The sequence below is a fragment of the Ictalurus furcatus genome, chromosome 1, assembly GCF_023375685.1.
Source record: "Ictalurus furcatus strain D&B chromosome 1, Billie_1.0, whole genome shotgun sequence".
Classification (NCBI taxonomy): Eukaryota; Metazoa; Chordata; class Actinopteri; order Siluriformes; family Ictaluridae; genus Ictalurus; species Ictalurus furcatus.
In genome coordinates this window covers 6,428,101-6,451,193 of record NC_071255.1, presented here as the reverse complement: position 1 = coordinate 6,451,193, position 23,093 = coordinate 6,428,101, and the positions used below count along the sequence as shown (strand labels likewise).

Below are 23,093 nucleotides of genomic sequence, written 5' to 3'. Positions count from 1 at the left end.
AATTTGCAGTAGTAAATACCATTTAGCAAGAAGGAGAGATTTGCCCGAGCCTGGTCCTCCTGACACTAGTAAAGGAGGAGTTGGGGGAGGAGCAGCAACCATATCATTCAGACCATCAATGTACTAGATAGATAGATAGGTAGATAGATAGATAGAGAGAGATAGAGAGAGAGAGAGAGAGAGAGAGAGAGAGAGAGAAAGAGAGAAAGATGAAAGACAGACACGTTTTATTCCAGCTCTCTTGGGTTCTCCAAGACCTAGATAGAATTGTGGTGCCAGTGAAAAACTGGTATTTGTCTGGTTTACATTCTGGATCAAATGCAGTTTATGTGATTTGATATTGTTCATTTTGTAGTTACAGTGCTGAATTCTCAAACATTGGCCAGGTGTTGACTAATTTTCTAACAGCAGCTCTTAGAGTAGTTCTGTCTGTAATTTCAAATGATATGTTTATATTAAAGCACTTCTTGAAATACATTATTATAGTAACAGCCCCTTCACAGGGATTATCTACATAATTTAAAACTAACAATTAACGGATAAAAATGTGTTGTTATTTAACAAAGAATAATGTATAATAGATGATATTGTGTAGTTTTTTTCTGTAAGGAGACATTTATTCATTATTTACTGGATAACTTAATACTATAGATGTAAAGCTATAAATGCTAATTAAATAAAAAATGACTCTGATGCTCATTCTGAAGGTCCCTTCAACACACTCAGTATTGTTTGACTTTATGGCATACAGTTGTGGAGGAGTAATGGCTCATAATTGCACTGGTGTCACCCAAAAGAGGATGACTTTTGAGGCTGGTTCCTCGCAAGGTTTCTTTCTCATGTCATCTCTGGGAGGTCAAACCTAAGGTTTGCCCATTTGGGATCTAAATCTGTGTTTCTGCAAAGCTGCATTATGACAATATCCATTGATAAACGTGCTATATATAAATCAAATTTAATTGGTTTAAAAATATTTTACTTTAATGGAATGAGTGTTAGGTGTCAGCACATTTTTACACCACAGTTTTACACCACAGGAGAGTCTTCAGAACAGAGACAAATTTGAAATAATCACATTGCTATTAGAAGTGGAAGTTACAAAAATCACCCACACCAAACAATAAACAAGCCAGACCAAAATGCTTGCTTAAATGTTAAAATTACACAAAAGTCCACAAAAATAACATTGAAGTTCCAGGTAATTATCAATTACATTCCTAATGACATTCCTACTGACCAAGTTGGTTTTCATACAGACATTTATGCTTTGACTTATCAATAAATATTTGATACTTGCACATCTTCTACTAACTTGCATATTAGTAGTACTTTTCTCTTTAATGTAGCATCTATATTGAAATCTAAAAGCTGGGCACGCAGTCATTATGTGTGTTATTATTAATTCATTCGATTGCTAATATAACTTATTGTATTTTCAGTTATATTCAAGGAGGTTAAATATTTAGATTACAACCCCAATTCCGAAAAAGTTGGGACAGTATGAAAAATGCACACAAAAAAAAAGAACAAAAAGAGTCATTTGAATATTCAATTCACCCTGTACTATATTGAAAACACATTATTTGATGTTTTACTTTGTATATTTAATTAATGGTTGAAAATATACATTCATTTTAAATCAAATGACTGCAACACACTCCAAAAAAGTTTACAGTCGACTGTTTACCACTGAGTAACATCAAAGTTACAAAAAAAAACATTAAAGCTGAAAGCAGCGTTTAAAGGGGCCAAGCACCAAAGGCACAGTAAGCGCAGTGCAGAGCTTGAACACGAAGAGGAGAAATAGAATGTACATGAATGAATAAAAGATTCAGGTTCAGAAGCACAGTTGAGAATAAGATTGAACAGGAAATTAACAGAACAGAGGCATTTATTTGCATGCCAAGAGGTTGAAAGTTTACTGCAATGCTGAGCCACAAAAGAAAGGAATCGAAAGACAAAACATTGCACAAACTTTTAAGAACTTGCACCACACAAGAATTGAACCCAGGACATTTACAATTAATGCTTGTTGTTTATTGAAGTGTGCCACACATGTAATGACACCAAAGAAAACCTAATTTTGGACAATGTTTTCACAAGTTATGTGTTTTTACAAAAAACCTTATATCTTTAGAATACTAGGTGGCACTATGTTCTCAGGTACCTAGAGCGCATGCCATGAATGATCCCTACAAAATGTTGTGCCGATGTGTCAAATATTTTAAAATATATTACAATATATGACAAATATCAAAAATGGCGGACAGGCAGGTTGTTCGAAAATTGACATCCACGGATTCTGCATGACCCAATGAATCCGTAGACATCAAGATCATACATTTCTGTTAAAGTATTCAAAAGTTATAAGCAAAAATACTAATTTTTCAAATCTAATGACCTGTAGGTGGCACTGTTCTCAAATTTGGCATGGACCCTCGGATCATGCTGCTGATGAAGTGCACCAAGTTGCTTTATGATTGATCAAAGTCTGGCCGAGATATAGCCTCTGATCCTATTTTGGGTCAAAATAGTCAAATTTGCGACATCATAACTTTTGAACAGATATGAATATTAAAAATCTGTTCAGTAATTTTTGTGCGGCTCTATCCCCGATAGTGAAAAAAATGAATACTGTACATTTCAAAATGGTGACTACTGTAATGGGTGGAGTCTTAATGTAAGATATGGGTTGTGATCAACATGTGGAGAGTAATGTTATTAACTAAATTAATTTTCTTTAGGGCAAAATGTTCAACAATTATAACCCTTAGAAAAGTGAATTTTTAAACTATTGGTGGCGCTATAGTGTTAGTCATTGAGAGCCCATAATTGATCTAGATTCTATTCATGGTCATATCTATAAGTGTGCCAAATTTCATAATTTTCCTACTAACAGTTCATAGGGCTGCCATAGACTCCCACTGGGGAAGAAGAAGAAGAAAACTAATGGATACAATAGGTGCCTATGCAAAAAATTTTTTTTTAAATTTTAAAATTTAAAAATTCCAGGAAGTCAGGCATCAGAAGTAGAGAAGTGGTGTTGGGAAAAGAGAAAGGATTTTAACTGTGATTTAAACAAGGAAATGGAGGATTTATTCCGGAGAGTTTGGGGGAGTGAGTTTCATACCTTAGGGGCAGCTAAGAATGAGCGGCCACCAGCAGTGGAGAGATGGAATTTAGGGACACAGAGAAGTCCTAGGATTAATGAGTGAAGGAAGCGTGTTGGTGTGTAAATGTGCAGTAAGTCACAAAGGTATTGGGGTTCTAGACCATTTAAGGCTTTGAAGATGAGGAGCCGAAGTTTAAATTTAATGCGACAGGAGACCAGTGCAACCAGCCAAAGTGGGAGTAATGTTTGATGCATTTTGTATGGGTAATAACGCGTGCTGCAGAGTTCTGAATGTACTGTAAATTTGGAAATCAACTTAGATGGGAAGCCAAAAAACAGACAATTGCAGTAATCAAGTCATGATGTTATGAATGCATTAATCAGTGACTTAGCATCCTTCCTGCTAAAAATTGTATGCAGTCTCGCAATTTGTCTGAGGTGAAAAAAAATTTGATGTGCGCTTCAAAAGTCAATGATGACCAAATGTAATACCACTATTTTTTTTTTCAGAGGGTTTTGTAAGGAAGCCATCAATATGCAGGCTTATTTCAACATTTTGTCTGCAAGCTTGTGAGCTCATCATTTCAGTTTTCTGAGTATTGAATTTGAGAAAAGTTAATGTTTAGCAACTGTTTTATTACATGAATGCAGGCTGTTAGTGCACTGGTTGAGATGGATATGTCAGACCAGGTGGTTGCATAGATCTGTGCGTCATCAGCATAGCAGTGGTATTGGAGATTGTGACGACGAACGACGTGACCGAGAGGAAACATATACATTATAAAAAGGAGCGGGCCAAGAACGGAGCCCTGGGGAACATCTTGGATGAGGAGGCCAGTGGGGGATTTGAAGTCTTTACTAGAAACAAAATATTTACGATCTATAAGATATAATAGAAACCAAGCTCGAGCATCTCCAGTGATGCCTATGTCTGTGAGACGGGAAACTGTCTTGTGTTTTGTGGCAGATAGTGTCGAATGCAGCACTCAGGTCAAGCAGTATTAGAATACGGAGACTCACAGAGTCAACAGAGAGGAGGCGATCATGTATGACCCGCACAAGAGCCGTTTCAGTGCTATGAAACTTTCGAAAGCTGGATTGAAAAGGATAAAAAAGGTTATTTGCCACTAAATGAGACTGTAACTGGAAGGTTACCACTTTTTCCAGTAACTTTGATACAAAAGGCAGGTTTGAAATTGGACGGTAGTTTATTAGGACAGATGGGTCAAAATTGTGTTTCGTGAGAACAGGGGTTACAGCAGCAATTTTAAGGTTATCCGGGACATAAGCTGAGGTGAAGGAAGCATTTATCAGATGTGTGATAGGAGCAGATACCGCAGACAGACATCTTTTAAGTAGGGATGTTGGAGCAGGGTCTAGTTGGCAGGATGAATAGTTTGATTTTTGTATTAGATCACTGATGTAAGACGGACTGGTAGGAGTAAAGCAGGAGAGAGGGTTGATAGAATGCTCAGGCAAAAAAATATAACTTGGAATTTTAGAGTCATATTCGGAAAAGGAGTGACAGATATTGTTGATTTTTTTTTCATGGAAAAAATGTAAGAACGAGCAACAGGGCTCATGTGATGCTGTAACATTGTTTGCACGTGGGTGAATTAACCTGTTAACTGTAGAAAAAAGAGTTTTGGGTCAGCAATTTGCATTTCTGATGACAGAAGTCAGATATGAAGAGTGTGTGGTATTTATGGCTGTTTTATATTTAAGTTGATGTTGAGATAGGGCTAAGGAGTGCACTGTGAGGCCTGTTTTTCCGTATAGTCGTATAGCCGTATAGTCAATGACATTTTGATTTCATGGCACGGAGCTCCAGTTCCACTTCTCCATGTAGAAGGTGAAATGCCCAAAATCCTACCGATTTGTCTTTGGGGAATGTTGTTCTCAAAGTGTTGGATTATTCGCTGACACATCTGTTTGCAGATTGGCGAGCCTCGACCCATCCTTGCTCTTGAAGGACTAGGCGTTTTTTTGGAGGCTCCTTATATACTACGATTAGACGAATGCCTGTTTCACATCACCTTCTTATTTCAACTTGTCACATCACTAACTGCCCATGTCCCAACTTTTGGAAAGTGTTGCATGCATCAATTTCAAATAAATGTTTACCTTCAAAAAACTATGCAGCTAATTAGGTAAAACATCAAATACCTTGTCTTTATATGTTTTTTGTTTAAATACAAGTCAAAGTACATTTACAGATCGCTCCTCTTTGTTTTATTAGCATTTTCCATACTGTCCCAACTTTTTCGGAATTGGGGTTGTATATAATGGCCCTCCTTCTCTTACCACTTCATTACATAAGCAACACCCAAGGCCCCTGTCATCTTTCTTTTTTCCTTTCTTTTCATCCCCCTTTTTCTTTACCCCTCCAAATTAATTCATTCAATTCAATTATATATTTCTATTACCTGTTACCTAATTAAAAAGTAAACGTGTTAAGACATCATTGAACCAGAGAGAGAGAGAGAGAAAGAGAGAGAGAGATGGGACAGATAGACTAACCTTCTGAAAGCTGAGACTAGCTGAAGCACTGCAAATGTGCTGATAAGCCTCAGTCTGCTCCTGTTCATCATGTAAATCCCACAGCACATCACCAGAGTCTGATTCTTCTCTATCCTCCAGTCCTGTGCTGTCCTCCAGCTCCAAACCCAACAGTTCCTACAGAGACAGAGAGAGAAAAGGAATCACAGAAAAAAAGAACGCTAGAAAAATGTATTAATTCACTGGCAATTGTTTTAAATTAACAGATATAATAAAAAGCATAGAAATATACTAATATACTCTCATTATACAGGAGAAAAAAATGAAATGGCCAACAGAAAACCAAAACCCCTAACATAACTAAACAGAATATTTACATTTTAAAAATGCAGAAAAGGCATATTTCTATTTGGGGCATCATCTAGAACTCAAACCAAGAGTAGACATTCAGCACTATTAATTGTTTAAATCAATTAAACAGGGCACACCTGTACAACAAGAAACACCTCTCAGTCACATGTGCCAATATTTAAGATTACTTGAAAAAATGGATGCGTTCAAACAAAAGGTGCCATCGTTTAAGTTGTTTAACACATCTAGAGGTAAATATCAGGAAATGAAAGCTGAAATTCGGATCTATCATCTCATATGATAGAGATATCTCATATCATCAGATCTCAAACCCAAATATCTTCAGTGTACAGCAAAATAAATAAATAAATAAATAAATAAAAACAACACAGTCCAATGCATTCAGAGATGACTGTAATTGGAAAAAAACAAAACCAATATTTAAGTTATGAAATGTACGTTTGAGTAATATTTTATCTATCTATCTCGCTCATATGTGTATATATATTAATAAAGTTGATACTTCTATCAAATGACACACAACTGACATTTTGTAGTAATTTTCACATTATAAATGAACAAAAAAAACCAGATGAGTCACATGGAAAAAGTAAGTACACCCCAAATTTATCACACCTTCAAATCCATAAAATTAGAATCAGGTGTTCAAGATTGGGTGCCAGTGATTAGAACCTGCTTAGTGAGTGCAGGTGGAACCTGTCTTATTTATATCCCTCTCAAATCTAGTGTCTGGTGTTGCTTTTGTTATTGAGGTGTGTGGTGTCATCATGCCAAGGTCTAAAGAGTTCTGTAAAGCCTTCAGGAAAAAAAAGCTTGTGCATGCCTGCGAGCCTGGCAAGGGATTTAAAAAGATCTCCAAATTATTTGAAATACATCATTCTACTGTGAGGAAAATCATCTACAAATGGCGCAGATTTCAAACGACTGCCAATTAGTCCAGGACTGGCCGTCCCAGAAAATTCAGCCCAAGAGCAGACCATCTGATGTGAAAAAAAGTCTCCAAGAACTCCCAAACTTTCATCACAGTATCTGTTAGTAAGTCTTGCAACTGATGGTGTCAAAGTACATGCTTCTACAATCGGAAAGAGATTGCACAAATTTGACCTGCATGGGAGGTGAGCCAGGAAAAAGCCTTTGTAAGATTACACTTTGCCAATGAGCATATAGGCAAAGACCAGACCTTTTGGAATAATGTGCTCTGGACAGATGAATCAAAGATAGAGTTGTTTGGCCACAGTAACAGCAGACATGTTTGGAGCACACAAAAGATTAAAAACTATTTTTTTTAAGTTAGCTTTTTCTTAATGGTTTTAACCATTTTGTATTCAAGTCTGTTTTTTGTATGTTTTGTGTTTTTATCTGTGTATTTTCTTTCTTGGCATTATTTGGTATTATTATTATTATTATTATTATTATTATTACTATAAGATAGATTATCAGGAGAAGCACCTCATACCAACTGTGAAGTACGGTGGTGGAAATGTGATGGTTTGGGGTTGCTTCGCTGCCTCAGGGACTGTACAGCTTGCATTCACTGATTCAACTATGAATTCTGCATCATATCAAAGAGTGCTTGAAGATAATGTGAGGCCATCTGTCTGAAAGTTGAAGTTGAACTGAAAGTGGACCTTTCAACAGGATAATGATCCTAAGCACACTAACAAATCCACCAAGGAATGGCTCAAAAAGAAGAAATGGAGGGTTAAGGAATGGCCTAGTCAAAGCCCGGATTTGAATCCCATTGAAATGTTAAATGTTCTGGGGGATTTGAAACGGGCAGAACATGCAAGAAAACCCTCAAACATCTTGCAACTGAAAGAATGTTGCATGGAACAGTGGTAAAAAATTCCAGCAACCCTGGTGGACAATTATGAAAAACGCCTACAAGAAGTTATTTCTGGGGGCAATACTAAATTCCGAGGGCAAGGGTGTACTTACTTTTTCCACAGAAGAATATCAAATCGCTGGATATTTCAGTTGAATAAATGATTGGAAAAGCTCATTTTGCTTGTGATTTTGTTCCTGTATATCAACTTTTTTAACAGTGCGTTCAAAGACGATCAAATGATTGCTTGTCAAAATATGTCAAAAAAGCCAACAATTTCCATGGGGTGTACTTATTTTTTCACATGATTGTATTAAAAAAAATCAGTCAACAGCCTTCATATTGAAAAGCCCTGCTTTAAATGTCATAGTTAGACACTGAGCTAAATGCAGCTGAAAATGTTTTAACTGTGGTGATCATCTTCAGAGCAATGCAAAAAGCAATGCCATATCTTATAAAAACATTATTTCTATAAAAATATAATTAATAACTTATAGTAATGACAGTAATGTCATTATACTGCATTATATTGTATGTATGACTGTCAGAAGGTTACACACAAGCTTCCTGTTATAAAATATAATGCAATTCCCACAGACGTCACTCTACGATAAACATTTATAGTGTGTTCCATGAAATCCCCACATTTTTGTGCTAGTTTTTCAGAGTGTGTGTGTGTACCTGCTTTATAATCTTTTCTAGTTGAGCATAAATAAGTGCTGCTCCCTCCTCTGCAGAGCCAGAGTGGTCCACCACCTGCACATCAAAACACATCTCTGAGCATGTACACACGCTGCATACACGGTCGGTGTATACATGAATCAGTTGAACAAAAAGCAATGGTAAACTCAAACAAATTACATTTCTCGAATTATCTGTAGAAAGTGAAATGCTAAAGAGGATAACGACCATCTTCAATTAAACCGAGTTAAAAAATTTTAACGATAGATATTGTCACAAAGCAGCTTTACAGAAATCTGGACGTAGATTTAGATCTTTAATGAGCAAGTCCGAAGTGTTTTAACATGTCGGAGTATACAGACAAGAACTTTTTTGCTTTACCTAAAGTTAGATGGCGCTAGCTTGCCATCGGGAGCAACTTGGGGTTCAGCGTCTTGCCCAAGGACATCTCGGCATGTGGAGTCATGTGGGCCGGGAATCGAACCGCCACAGCTGCCCCAGTATAAGTTGTCAGTGCGAGTTTAAACTTAATATAAGTTTAAGTTGTTAGGCCTAACCATTTAAAAACAGCTATAAATATAATCCCAGGTGCAAACAGCTACCAAAACTATTACAGAAAATTACTTATGGGCCAATGGCCTTACAGAACTTATTGTGTTTATACAGTCTGCTTAAACAGGCTCAGTTGTGCCATATGATTACATGTGTTAAAACAAGATGTTGGTTGTTTATGAATATTCCCACACGTTTTAATTATAATTTTTTGACATTCTAAATAAGGTTCGACTACATACATTCCTTCATTCCCAATCACCAGGGCAGTTTCCTTTTAAACTAGTGGAGTTTTCCTGTTTGCTCGTTTCCTTACTGAGTACAAGTCGCAAAGTCGTGACCTAAACCCGATGTGGGAAGCCTATAAAAGTCCCTGCTATGTCATGCTCATCATCTTTTGTACTCTTATTGTCATGTATTGTCTTGTCAAGTTGAGGAAGTTTCAGTAAGGTGCTCTAATCTTATAATTCTGTTGGTTTTGTCTTATAATCTTGACAATAATCTTGTTATTGTCAAATCTGCACAGTTAAATATGATGGCCGCCATGATTGACTGTGTTGCTGAACACTGACATGTGGCCTGTTGTCTGAGATGGCATGTAGCAGCTTGGGGACTGTGAACGCAGAGAAACTAATCTTATTACCATCACAAGCTCATTCATTTATAACTTAGAACTTGTTGAAACTGTCAAACTATTGTGTATTTCATGGCGCAATAGTAAGTAGTTTGTTCAGCAAACTGAACAATGGGACACACAAATTGCTTGGGACCTGAACATCTCTGACAGGCACACACAGAGCCTTGCAGGAGGTTAGGCATACTGGTCACAGTGACAGATAGAGAAACCTTTGGCATGAGATCAACACCTCTGGTACAGAGAATGGTCAACTCATTAGCACAGGCTGATGAGTTTCACAAAACCTCTTCAAACTAGGAGAATGTGTCTGAGAGCCTGATGAGAGCAGCATATGGCTGCTGTGTGGCCAGTCCCAACAGCAAGTGATGAGCCAGAGTTCCTGATCTCACAGAAGTTCTAGGACTGAAGGTATCATGTATATAACTAGAACTTCCCTTTCTGACAGTATTATGGAGGACACTGCAGTGCATTCAACAGACTATTCAACCACTATTACTGATTGGCTCTCCGTGCCCACCACGTACTGCCCCAGATGAACAGGTTTCTGTGGCACAGCAGAAGGTTGCATATTTAACTGTAGTTCTATGACTGAGTGGAGGACCATCAGGTCATCTGAGACATTGAACAAAAATGGCCAGAGGACGAGCATGACGTAGCAGGGATGCATTTATTAGCAGTTTAACCTGTGCCAGGATTTTAAAAGTATCCCAATTCTGCAGGAATTCCAATGCATCAACACTTCCTATAATGCTGTGAGCAAATTACACCTGGTTTTGGGCTGCAAAATCATGCACAAAACCAGTTGCCGTTAATAGTCCAAAGTTTAGTACACTGAAAATGTAATCAGTGGCACTTTCTATTCTTTTTTGCACTGACTACCCACTTTTGTATGATCCTCTTTCAAATGCACATGTACAGCTGTGCTCATAAATTTACATACACCTTGCAGAATCTGCAAAATGTTAATAATTAAAAAAAAGAAAAAAAAAGAAAGAGGAGATCATACAAATTGCATTTGGTTTTTATTTAGTGCTGTCCTGAATAAGCTCTTTCACATAACAGATGTTTACATATAGTTCACAAGACACAATAATAACTGAATTTACACAAATGAACCAGTTCAAAAGTTTACATACGCTTGATTATTAATACTGTGTGTCGTTACCTGGATGATCCATGACTGTTTTTATGTTTGTGAGAGTTGTTCATGAGTCCCGTGTTTGTCCTGAGCAGTTAAACTGCCCACTGTTCTTCAGAAAAATCCTCCAGGTCCTGCACATTCTTTACTTTTCCAGCATCTCCTGCATATTTGACCCCTTTCCAACAGTGACTATATGATGTTGAGATCCATCTTTTCACACTGAGGACGACCGAGGGACTCGTACACAACTATTATAAAAGGCGCAAACATTCACTGATGCTCAAGAAGGCAACACGATACATAAAGAGCCAGGGGGGTGTAAACTTTTGAACAGGATGGTTGGTAATGCTGGAAAAGTAAAGAATGTGCACGACCTGGAGGTTTTTACTGAGGAACAGTGGGCAGTTTAACTGCTCAGGACAAACACGGGACTCATGAACAACTCTCACAAAACATAAACACAGTCGCTGATCATCCAGGTAAAGACACACAGTATTAATAATCAAGCGTATGTAAACTTTTGAACTGGTTCATTTGTGTAAATTCAGTTATTATTGTGCCTTGTGGACTATATGTAAACACCTGTTATGTGAAATAGCTTATTCAGGGCAGTATTTTAATGATCCTGCTTTCTTTTTTTTAATTATTAACAGTTTGCAGATTCTGCAAGACTTACGTAAATTTATTAAATTTATTAGTATGAGGAGGAGTGTCACGATCTCACCTTCAGATGGCGCTGTGGCGGCGATGTGCACGGAGAGCCGGAGAGCGTGCGCGTGCACGAACCAGAGCAAGCACATGCTCGTGCGTCACATAGAGACTTGTTTACAATGGACACGTGCGTTTGTTTCTGTTTGGTCTCCACCTTGTTTAGCCATTGGTTGATTTTCGAGGGAGTGTAATGACTGTTACCAGCTGTCAGCACTCAAGGTAATCACAGTTGTTATTTAAACCCCTCGCATTGCTGTGCACTTGGCGCAGTATTATAGACTAATGGGTGTAATGGTGCCACGCGGTAATGTTTCCATGTCCTGCTCTGGTTTCGTGTTTCATGCCATAGTCTCAGTTAAATGATTTCCATGTCTAATTCTAGTTTCTTGTTTCATGCCAGAGTCCTGGTTAAATGATTTCCATGTCTAGTTATAGCTTCTCGGTTCATGCCATAGTTAAACGATAGATGAGTATAGGTTTAAATGAGTTAGATGTGTAATGGTGCCACGCGGTAGGTTTTCCATGCCCAGCTCTTGTTTCAAGCCTCAGTTCTAGTTCAGTGTGTAAATGGGTAATTGTGCTAAGAGATAGCTTTTCCATGTCTTGTTATAGTTTCGTGTTTCGTGCCTCAGTTCTAGTTTTTGTTTAGACCTCGTTTCCCGTTTCCTGTACGATTGACTTTAGCTGGAAATAAAGACTTTGATCCTGCACTTACTTCCTGTTTATAGTCTCGTTACGTAACAGGGAGAAGCACGGTTTGCATGTTGCCATGTGCATAGTGCTTAAATAGTACATTTAAGACTGTACATCAGTTTCATTCATAACACAAAGGTTTTCCATGCAAAATGTGGCCTAGTTACACGTAAAACAGGACAAATAGCTCGGTACATCTATTGTTTACTGACGTAGGAGTCCTCTGGACTAGCTCCAAGTTTTCCCAGGCTCAGTGCTAAAATGAAGTAGAGTGTCATCAACCTCATCTTACATTTTTTAAGTGGTTGTGGCTACAGGGTTCTGAACTACTAAAGGGTACAGTGTGTTACAACATTTTCAGATATGACATACTATATAGAGTATATTGTGGGATTTTTGTCTGAGCAGAAGTGTGTCCTACCTTAACCTTAGCGGCCTTGTCTGCATTGTTAACTTTCTCCAGCAGGTCTCTGGTGGCCGAGCTCAGACAGGAAGTCCCCTCACACTCTACTTTCTTTTCTCCCGTATTTAGATAAACTAGCAAAGGACGAGAGTCGGGAGTGCGTACAAATGCCTCCTCCACATCTTCCACTACACAACTATACAGTAAGAAAAAGACAACGTCATTCACAAATAACAACAAGGATGTTTTTCCACTAAGCATGCAACATAAGAAATGACCCGAATGGAAACCAAAAGAACTTAGGGTTCTAGATCTTATTGATTTTCCACCATATTTAGAGACTGTAATCACAGTGATTACAGTAAAAATGTCTGCATTATCATTCCAGCTTGTGATAACGCTGTTTTCACTGTGGAAAAGAGCTCAGATTTACACAGTGTTCTTTTGTTTGATTGCCCATTTAATTTACCAGCTCATTGTCTGCAATGAAATTTCAAAAGGCCTTTGTGAGCCTTTGTGATACACATTTCGTTTCAATATTTACGTGTGTATGTGTGTGTGTTCCTCACCTGGATACCGAGGACTTGAGCAGCAGCACACACACTGAGCTCCTCTCAAGCTCCAGCTGGCGTTCAGTAGCGTACAGAGCAGCTTTTTCCTCAGGGAAACACACAGTTATGTAGAAATGGCCCAAATTCTCACAAAACTTCTTCAAACCAGGAGAATATGTCTGAGAGTCAGAAAGAGAACACAGGTCATGCCATGTTCAGTTGGTCTGACAATGTTGGGAGTTGTGTGTGAATGTGTATGTGTATACCTGTATAAAGGCATGCAGTTCTGCTCTGGTCTCTTGGGTGTAGATGAGATAACAGCGAACTGTGTTACTCCATAAAGCCTGAGACACATGAGGAGAAACTTGCAGCAGGCTTGCCACTGCTGCATCCCAATCATCTGAAACACATGCTCAGTGTCAATGTAATGGCCCTCAGTTAAATACATCTGCTCACCATGATTAAGTCTAGTTCATGGTTAAATTATGGTTAAGATGTTCCAGGCCTAGGAAAACATACTATAAGAATGTCTTTTTGCACTTTACTTTTATTGAATGATGCCATAGCTGCAATATAAACATCTGAGCAGTAAGATTTGCATCTCATCATTTACTGATTATGCAACTGGGACGTTCAACTGGTATTTTTCAAGATCCAAAGGCCCTAATATAAAGAGCTGAAATTATGAGTACTAATTCGAGTATGGGATTACATATATTGTGCATGTAGTAAGTTATGTGCAAAGACTAATTTGCAAAAATGACATTACATGCAAAGTAAGGAAAAGAAACAATAAGTAAATGAGGTTTTTGCTTGAGCTATTTAGCTGTAACGAGTTTGTATCTCAGAAAGACTTGCTGTAACACGGAAAAGTAAGTAAAAGCAGTGAGACATGCCTAAAACCTGTTCAAAGTACAAGATGAATATAAAATAAAATCACTAGACGACTAAGGCATATGTGAATGAGAATCTTTTCACAGGTTCTTTTGCAGTGCTGTTGGCATATGCTTCAAACATCTGATATTTAACCTATGTTAAATATTCATGTTGAAACTTTCTGATTATATAGGCTTGGTACATGGTTTGATTTTGTCTTCCACTTTTGCAAATTGAAGCTAAGTGTGCTACGAGGAACTTTAACCTCTGCTGACATTGGCGAAGGGTCCCTCCACATCGATGAGACTGTGGGCAAACTCGGGCCCTCTGTGACCCTGCTGTAGCTGCATCATACTCCCCATGGAAGGCTCACTACCCAGAATGCCTCCACTCCAGTACTCACACTGAGTTCCTGCAGCTAGAGTCAAAGAGATTGGGTAGAGAGGAAGAAGAAAGAAAAAAAAATAGACCGAAAGTCAGCAAATTAAAAAACAATTATAAAATCCATTTACACCAAGATGTTCTGTGTCTTTAAGTATCAGGATTATATACAGGTTGCCATTACATGCACATAAATGCAGGTGTAAATGTACTAAAAATTTGGGAATAACCAGTCACATATTTGATTAAATGCATGAGGATAAACTCTTATAAGGATTTAAATTTCCCGTTTTCTCTTTGCTCACCCGCAAATTCCCAGCTCTCCCCTATCAAACAAGAGCTACCAAAAAGGGAGTGTGAAGTCTTGTGAACACATGTGAAGCAAAACAACCACAAACTGCCATACATGCTGCATCACAGGTCGTGTAACACAAATGCAGAGGAAAGCACAATCCATCCCCTTTTGCACACGAGCTTGCAGATGCCCACGTTTGTCTAGTGTCACTGTACTTGACAGGGGAGTGAGAGTATGCCTTTCCTCCCACACTGACAGCATGGCCATTTTTGCTCCCTTGGTTCATGGCCACAGATGCCTCTGGCAGAAAATAAAGGACTCCAGAATTGAGCAACAAAAAAAAGCATTTGCCCTATCATATGGAGACACCCCGACATCTAGGATGGATGTTTTTCGGTTTCGCACTCTAGGGCCCTTCTGTTTCTGTAATTTATCTTTGTTCTATTTTGTGTGTATCCCAAACTCTTCAGTTCAGTTCATTACATTCGATTTCACCTAGTCCATCTTAAGAAAACTAAGATAAAGCAGTCATGTGACAGCAGATGTGACAACGGCTGTGCCAGGCAGTGTATACCACATGATATTGACTGAATAAGTGTTTAAGCTTGGTGCTTTATGTTTAACTTACAAATGAATAATTGCATATTAGAGACCGACTGCCACATTTCCATATCTGAGCCCAATCAATTTTTCATAATGACTTAAAAAACTGAAACAATTCCAGGACATTTACCAACATTTGAAAATCAGGAGCACATGTATATCGATAAGTACATCTTACTTGTAACACTTGTGTGATTGTCATCAGAGTCGGAGTCAATAGGCTCGTACAGCTGGATACCCTGAGCCTGCAGCTGCTGCAGTTTGGACTCCAGATCACGCTTTGCCCTTAACAAATCCTGAATTTCCTTTTCTTTGGTCTCACGGAAGATCTGTTCATCAAGTAAGAAGAGAGAGAAGGGTGGTGTAAGAACAGATGAAAGTGTAGATGGGACAGCAGATGGGAGGGTAGTCTGTAGCTAAAGGGTAAATATAACAACTAGAATGCACATAGCATTGATAAACACTCCCAGAAATAAATGTGTACTAAACTAGGATTGATAGTAGCTTGTCACTGGGGTATAAAAATATACGTTGGGGAATAAAAATATACCTAAATATATCTTGTTTTTCTGACAGAGAACCTTGATTGGAATGGAGACAATTAATGTAACTGAGACAAAAACATAAATAACACGAGATAATAAAATTGTATCCTTCTTGTATCAGTGAAAGTGCAAACCACAGATCAGATGAAGTTTCACACCTTAAACTGCCGTTTCACTTTGTCTCGGTCATGTTCAAAGGTAGCTGCTCTCTCCATAGCCTGGTATTTTGCCTCCAAAGCACTTTCCTTCTCTCTGAGAATCTTCTGGTAGGTCTTTTGCAAGGCCTGACGACCACAGCACATGGAGAACACAAAGGTTTAGAGAACTTGTAATAGAAAGTGACTGTGTTATAATCTTTCTGTTTCTCTGATTCAGTGGTTCCATCACTTCTGATATTCATCAGTTGACAAATAAATCCCTCTGACAAAAGGTAAAAAAGTATTATATGATCATATCATAATTATAGGAGCCTTGGGTTAATACTGTTAGAATAAAGTGATCTTGATTACTGACAACTGTGATAGACACATTGGTTGAGATCTGGCTCTGTTCTGGTACCTGCAGCTCGGCACGTAGCCTCTTGTTCTCCTCATCCAGCTTGGCCTCCTTCTTCTGCATGGCTGCTATCTCGTTGTTCTTGCTGACACGGAAGATCTCATAGTCCTTCCGGAGACGATCATATTCGGCGGCGTATTCCAGCTCCACAGAGCCTGTGGATTTGAAGCTGGCACCGATGACCCGTGGGCCACGTCGGAATGAGCTGCGTACCAATCGTGCTTTTGGCTTCACTTCCACTGGAATCTCACAAGCTTCTCCACCCTCAGCCCCGTACCCATCCTCGATCACATCTCCGGGACTTACTAAAGATGAGGCTGTACCCATAATGCTCTTGTGAAACTCTATTTAGTACCCTGGGGACACCCATTCACATCAATGGTCCAGCTGAAAGAGATGGTGGAGAAACAAGAAGACGGATGATAGAATGATAGACATATTCAGCAACACTGACACAATTTTGACTAGAAATGTAAAAGCGTTGAATGATCCTCTGCATTGTTACAACTAAATATGGAACATGATGTCAGGTGGTCACTGATCAGTGTAACATGGACTCCGATTAAACTTAAATGAATATTTACTTTAGGTTATTTCTCTTTCAGTTCGGAAATTAGTCACGTATTGAAAATTCATTTAGAAAGATCAAAGTAAAGACTCGATTCAAAAAAATGATGAGTACTTCATTAACAATAGGACAGCATATACTAGCAATAAGTGAATTTGGTTGTTCCAGACTCCAGAATATATCTTGTAGAACTGTCTTTTTATTTACTACATGAGAAGTTTCAGACATGATCTCTGTGTACCAACTCTGAAGGTCTCTAGTCTGTGTCATGATGTACCAGAACCAAATTGTTTTGGTCTTGGTATGTGTTGTTTGAGTATTCATAACCACCCCCACTCTCTCTCTCTGTTCTTCTTCTTCTTCTCTCTCTCTGTTCTTCTTGTCTCTCTCTCTGTTCTTCTTCTTCTTCTCTCTCTCTCTGTTCTTCTCTCTCTCTGTTCTTCTTCTTCTTCTCTGTTCTTCTTCTCTCTCTCTCTCTCTCTCTCTGTTCTTCTTCTCTCTCTCTCTCTGTTCTTTTCTCTCTCTCTGTTCTTCTTCTTCTCTCTCTCTCTGTTCTTCTTCTCTCTCTCTCTGTTCTTCTTCTTCTCTCTCTGTTCTTCTTCTCTCTCTCTCTCTCTCTGTTCTATTCTTTATCAATATTTCTATGTTTATATATACTATGCTTTCTGTATCATTAAACTAAGAAGCTTTCACTGAACGCTGGTGTCGATGTGACTTGTTCCTGGTACCAGACGAGAGGAAATCCGCCAGTTCAGGGTCCAAATTCTGGTTCTGGGACTGGTATCAGACAAAGAACTTAACATTACACTAAGTGAACTTTGTTAAACTATTAATAATAATAGTGCCACTGTAGAAGAGTCCTGGGGCAAAACAAGTAAATAACTGTCCTTTACAGTTGTTCAGGGTGATGAGGACTACCGTTATCTCAAATCTGTGCTCAAAACACTCAACCCAAGTAAGACTTGCTAGTGAGAATATTAGATAATAGACATGTCGTCTAATATCAGATGGTGTGAGATAATAATCTCACATAGTGATTCGACTTACATTAACATTTTACCACTTAAGTTTCATCCAAACAGCGTACTCGATATTTAAGCTTGCTCAGAGGTAAACAGTCCTGCGCTTCTTCCGGATAAACCTGGTGACTGGGCACACCTCACTCTACGGATCTCCTCTGAGGACAAACTACTGTCGTCCCGCGAACTCTGAATCTCTATGTTACACCAGGAGTCGGGAAGCTTTTTTCACCAAAGAGACATTTTTACTTTTTGGATAATGCATTTCCCCCCGAACGAGCCATTGCAAAAACTAATATTTTACTATTATAATATTTTAACCATAACTTTATTTATGTCCATAGACAACTCAAAAACAAATATGCAACAAACAATAGGTAACGTTGGAATAGGGAATAAACTCTGGAGGCCTTTCACTTTCAGGTAGAGTTTCCATCTGAGCAACATAAAATCTCTCTTTCTCTTTCTGTCTCTCTCTCTCTCTGTCTCTATGTGTCTCTGTCTCTTTCTGTCTCTCTCTCTGTCTCTCCCTCTGTGTGTGTGTGTGTGTGTGTGTGTGTGTGTGTGTGTGTGTGTGTGTGTGTGTGTGTGTGTGTGTAGATGGATACAACACGAGAAAAAAACAGCAGTGCGGTGCAGGAGCAGTGAAGTGCAGGAGCAGTGCATTGCAGGAGCAGTGAAGTGCAGGAGCAGTGCATTGCAGGAGTGGTGGGGTGGGGTGCAGGAGCAGTGCGGTGCAGGAGCAGTGCATTGCAGGAGCAGTGCATTGCAGGAGCAGTGAAGTGCAGGAGCAGTGCATTGCAGGAGCAGTGCATTGCAGGAGTGGTGGGGTGGGGTGCAGGAGCAGTGCGGTGAAGGAGCAGTGCATTGCAGGAGCAGTTAAGTGAAGGAGCGGTGCAGGAGCAGTGCATTGCAGGAGCAGTGCGGTTCAGGAGCAGTGCATTGCAGGAGCAGTGAAGTGCAGGTGCGGTGCAGGAGCAGTGCGGTGCAGGAGTGGTGTGGTGGAGTGCAGGAGCAGTGCAGGAGCGATGCGGTGCAGCAGTACATTGCAGGAGCAGTGCATTGCAGGAGTGGTGAGGTGCAGGAGCAGTGCGTTGCAGGAGCAGTGCATTGCAGGTGTGGTGAGGTGCAGGAGTGGTGCGGTGCAGGAGCAGTGCATTACAGGAGTGGTGTGGTGCGGTGCAGGAGCAGTGCAGGAGCGGTGCGGTGCAGCAGTGCATTGCAGGAGCAGTGCATTGCAGGAGTGGTGTGGTGCAGCAGGGAGGTGCAGCAGTTCAGGAGCGGTGCGGTGTAGCAGTGTGGTGCAGGTGCAGCAGTGCGTTGCAGGTGCGGTGCAGCAACAGAACAGTTGTTTCCACAAGAAGTCTATTTTTGCTGTGCTGCACACGCCGAATTAAAGTGATAGTTCGTGATCAAAATGAACACGGATTGACACGAAAATGTAATTCACCATAAATGCATATAATGAAAATATTCTACTGTTTTTCACAGCCATCTTATTACTTTAAGCCCTGGATAAAGCAAAGAAAACCAAAGCACTTACTAGGAGTTGCAGAAATACCTAATGCGGTCAGAATTATATCTAAATGATATTTTTAATGTGAAACACACTACACAGCATGTTATATTGTGTGTGAGTGGGGGGGTGAGGTCAGCAAGTGACAGGCAGGTGGTCTGAGAAAGTTGTGTAGGACCCGCAGGATTTCTTGTATAAAGATTTAAATGCAAAAGAAAAGACAATGGAGGCAGTTTCCTCGGCTGTTTGTGTGGATGGTGTTTTCATTTAAAATGTTTGTGATACTACCTTTTCATGTAAGAGAAGTACCATGTTTAAATGTTTTGCCACTTGCAAAGAAGTAATGAATGGAATCTTAATTACGTTGTTTATATTTATCATGTTTAAACATGAATACGTCTCTGAAAGATTGTATTACTGTACTGTGTTGCTCTAAACTTCATTCAAGTCCTGTCACCCTCCACCTTCATGTCCTTTTCTGAACGTGTTCTGCCGTGGATCAGCAAACGGAGTGTGTGTGAACCTGGCCTTACAATCTCCAGTTGCCCCTGTCCCCTCTTCCAGTTGCCCCTGTCCCCGCTTGCAGTTGCCCCGTCCTCTCTTCCAGTTGCCCCGTCCCCACTTGCAGTTGCTGCTGTCCGGCCTGCAGTTTATGTCGGCGCTCTGTGCGCGCCTTCGGCTTTTGCCCACCTGGAACTTTACTGCAAATGCTGTATGGTGGATTTCGAAATGTCTCTTAACATGAAACAAGGCAATAAGTTCTGTGCAAATGAGACACAGCAGAGCACCAGAGCTTCCAATTTCAGTCCAGTCACTTTTTGATGCTCCTTGATTGGTGTCGTGACATGCGTACAGCACTGCATACCTGCACTGACTGGAACAACTTGAAATATATTATTGTAAATTGATTTTTCATTCACTTCGGTAGACTGTACAACAAAGAAATGTAATTGACAGCATTTTCTGCAGAAAACTGATTTGTAGTGATGTGTTGAAGTTTTTAATGATGATATGTTGGTGAAGGGTGAGACAGCTGGTGAGACACAATTTTTGTCAAAGACCCACAGGTACCACTGATTAGACCGTATGTAAGCACACTATCGTGTACTGCAGTGTACAGAAAGTTCTCAAACCTTTTCAACATGAGGCCCCCCCCCCCCCCGCTTGTGTAGAGTACATCCCTTTGTGGCCCCCTAGAGTTGTCAAATGTTCAGTTTTTTTTTTTTTCCCACACTAGCCTCTTCTGTATTAACTTTCTCAGCTAAGAGACTACATCCTCTTTCTATTATTGATTTCATTTATTAATATTTCTCATTTTTATGTACATCATAGTTTAAAGGTTCACAATCCTGACTTACAAAACAAAACAAAAAAAACGTTCTAGAATTTCTATGCTGCCCTCCTGGTACCATCTGGCGGCCCCCAGTTTGAGAACCGCTGGCGTACTGTATATTAAGTTAAAAATTTTAAATCCATTTCAAATTCATCCTATCTTATTCCACTGTTTGTGGCAATGTTTTATTCATTTATTTAAAGTTTAAGTGGCAGTTGTTTGGGAGAAGTGGAATGTAACTTCTCACCTAAACAGAAGCAAGAATAGAAGTCCAAAATTTCTAGCACCAAGCAAAAAACCAGATGTTGGATCATGAGTGACTGACATCAGGGATGCAGAGTGGTTTTCCTCAACACAGAAAAGTATTTCCTGTATTCTTTTCTTTCCGTTAAACGAATGTCTAGAGTAGCCTAAATGAGTGATTGACATTGCTTGGGCCCTTGCAACAAGCCATTAACTACAAAATTGGAAATTAAATTTTATTTCTATAATGCGTTTAACACTGATTGAAGATCAACTTCACAGAAATCAGGATTTAGATTTAGATCCCTAATTAGCAAGCAAGGAAAGAGGCCCACCACTACATAGCGCTTTTTAATCTTAGCGGTTCTACAAAGCACTTTACACTGTTTCTCATTCACCCATTTACACACACACATACACGCAAGGCGCTAACTTGCCATCAGGAGCAACTTGGGGTTCAGTGTCTTGCCCAAGGATACTTCGGCATGTGGAGGCACATGGGCCGGGAATCAAACCACCAACCCCATGATTAGATGCGCTCTACCACCTGAGCCACAGCTGCCCCATTTGTGGTATTTGGTATTTGTGCTTGTGGTGGTCTTACTTGTAGTTAACTTTGCTACTGTATTAAATAAGAATATAAGTTTCAGAAGAGGATGAGTTCCCTTTTGGGTTCCTCTCAAGGTTTCTTCATATTACCTCAGAGAGTTATTCCATGCGACCATTGCGTCTGGCTTGCTAAGTATCTAAAGATCTAGGGATCTAAATCTAAATCCATATCCCTATTTTTGTGACAGTGAACACGGTTAACAGCGCTATATAAATAAAATGGAATAGAATTGAATTGAATATTAGTATAGAGAGAATATGCTGATGCACAGTGATGCAGTAGGTAGCGCTGCCTCCTCATAGCTCCAGGGTCCCAGGTTCAATTCTGAGCTCAGGTTACTGTCTATGTGGCATTTATTGTGCATGCACCAACAGCCATGCCACAGAGTCACAGACATCCTGTTTTTCCCCCATTCTAGTGTTTGATGTGAACTCGAACTGCATCTGTATGATTTTATGCGTTGTGCTGCTGCCACATGATTGGCTGATTGGATAACTGCATGAATGAGCATGTGTATAGGTGTTCCAGCTAAAGTGGATGGTGAGTGTAAATGTCAGTATTAAATCAGGGGTGTGTCTGCCGAAATGAGTCGGTCCTGTAAATGACTCTAAAAATCGACAAAAACATTGCTCTCTGGGTCTTGCCGTTTATCTGAAATTAATATTAAATTCTCGAACAATCACTGCTTTTTCTACCGAAATAACTGTGAGGAAGTCAATCTTTTTGTAGCTAAATTTTTTTTTATATTAATAAAAAATACTTATAAGGGGTTAAATTCATATCCAGACCTCTTGGTATCATTATAAATAACTGTGATGCCTCCTCCTCTGCTAGTTAGATGAGTATATAGCTGTATCTGGGAAGACTAGCTTTATTTAAAGCTATGTACTAATTTCTGTTCAACATCATTTTCTGTCACCCAAGTTTCTGTTAAAATATATTAAATCCTTATCAGTAATAGTTTAATTTACAATAAGTACTTTAGATGCAAGATATCTAATAATTAGTAGTCCTAGCTTCAGATGAAGGGTACTGGCTGTGCTTTCGGAATAATCCAATTTTATGTTAAGTACAGTAGATTACTAAAACAGACTTTGAGTATTTCTACATTTTTGTTTAACTCAGGGAACAGTGTAAATCTATGTCTTAATCGACACAGTGTTAATCATATATTTATACAGTGTCAACACAGAGCCAGATGGGTTTATAAACCACTGGCTTTGATTAAATGAGTCATATATATATATATATAATCCAAACTGATTCATATGTAATCAAAAACATTACACATACTGTGTGTACTTGGTTTCTAGGAAAGCTATTGCTTTTCCACACATTGCATTGCATGACCAATATAAGAAACCAATTTTGA

At 39.2% G+C, this 23,093-nt stretch overlaps 1 protein-coding gene across 1 annotated transcript in view; it reads right to left on the bottom strand.

Moving 5' to 3' along the window:
- Window positions 1-18,270, bottom strand: part of nphp3 (nephronophthisis 3) — a 40,275-nt gene extending 22,005 nt beyond the window's left edge. The window contains exons 1-11 of the mRNA XM_053621876.1: window positions 18,048-18,270; window positions 16,436-16,819; window positions 16,036-16,161; window positions 15,511-15,661; window positions 14,319-14,471; window positions 13,444-13,577; window positions 13,196-13,356; window positions 12,645-12,822; window positions 8,490-8,564; window positions 5,633-5,788; window positions 20-123 (exon numbers count right to left, since the gene is read on the bottom strand). Coding sequence (XP_053477851.1) covers window positions 20-123; window positions 5,633-5,788; window positions 8,490-8,564; window positions 12,645-12,822; window positions 13,196-13,356; window positions 13,444-13,577; window positions 14,319-14,471; window positions 15,511-15,661; window positions 16,036-16,161; window positions 16,436-16,759 — 1,562 coding nt within the window. The 5' untranslated portion in view covers window positions 16,760-16,819; window positions 18,048-18,270. The remainder of the gene's footprint in view (window positions 1-19; window positions 124-5,632; window positions 5,789-8,489; window positions 8,565-12,644; window positions 12,823-13,195; window positions 13,357-13,443; window positions 13,578-14,318; window positions 14,472-15,510; window positions 15,662-16,035; window positions 16,162-16,435; window positions 16,820-18,047) is intronic.
- Window positions 18,271-23,093: the final 4,823 nt, after the last annotated feature.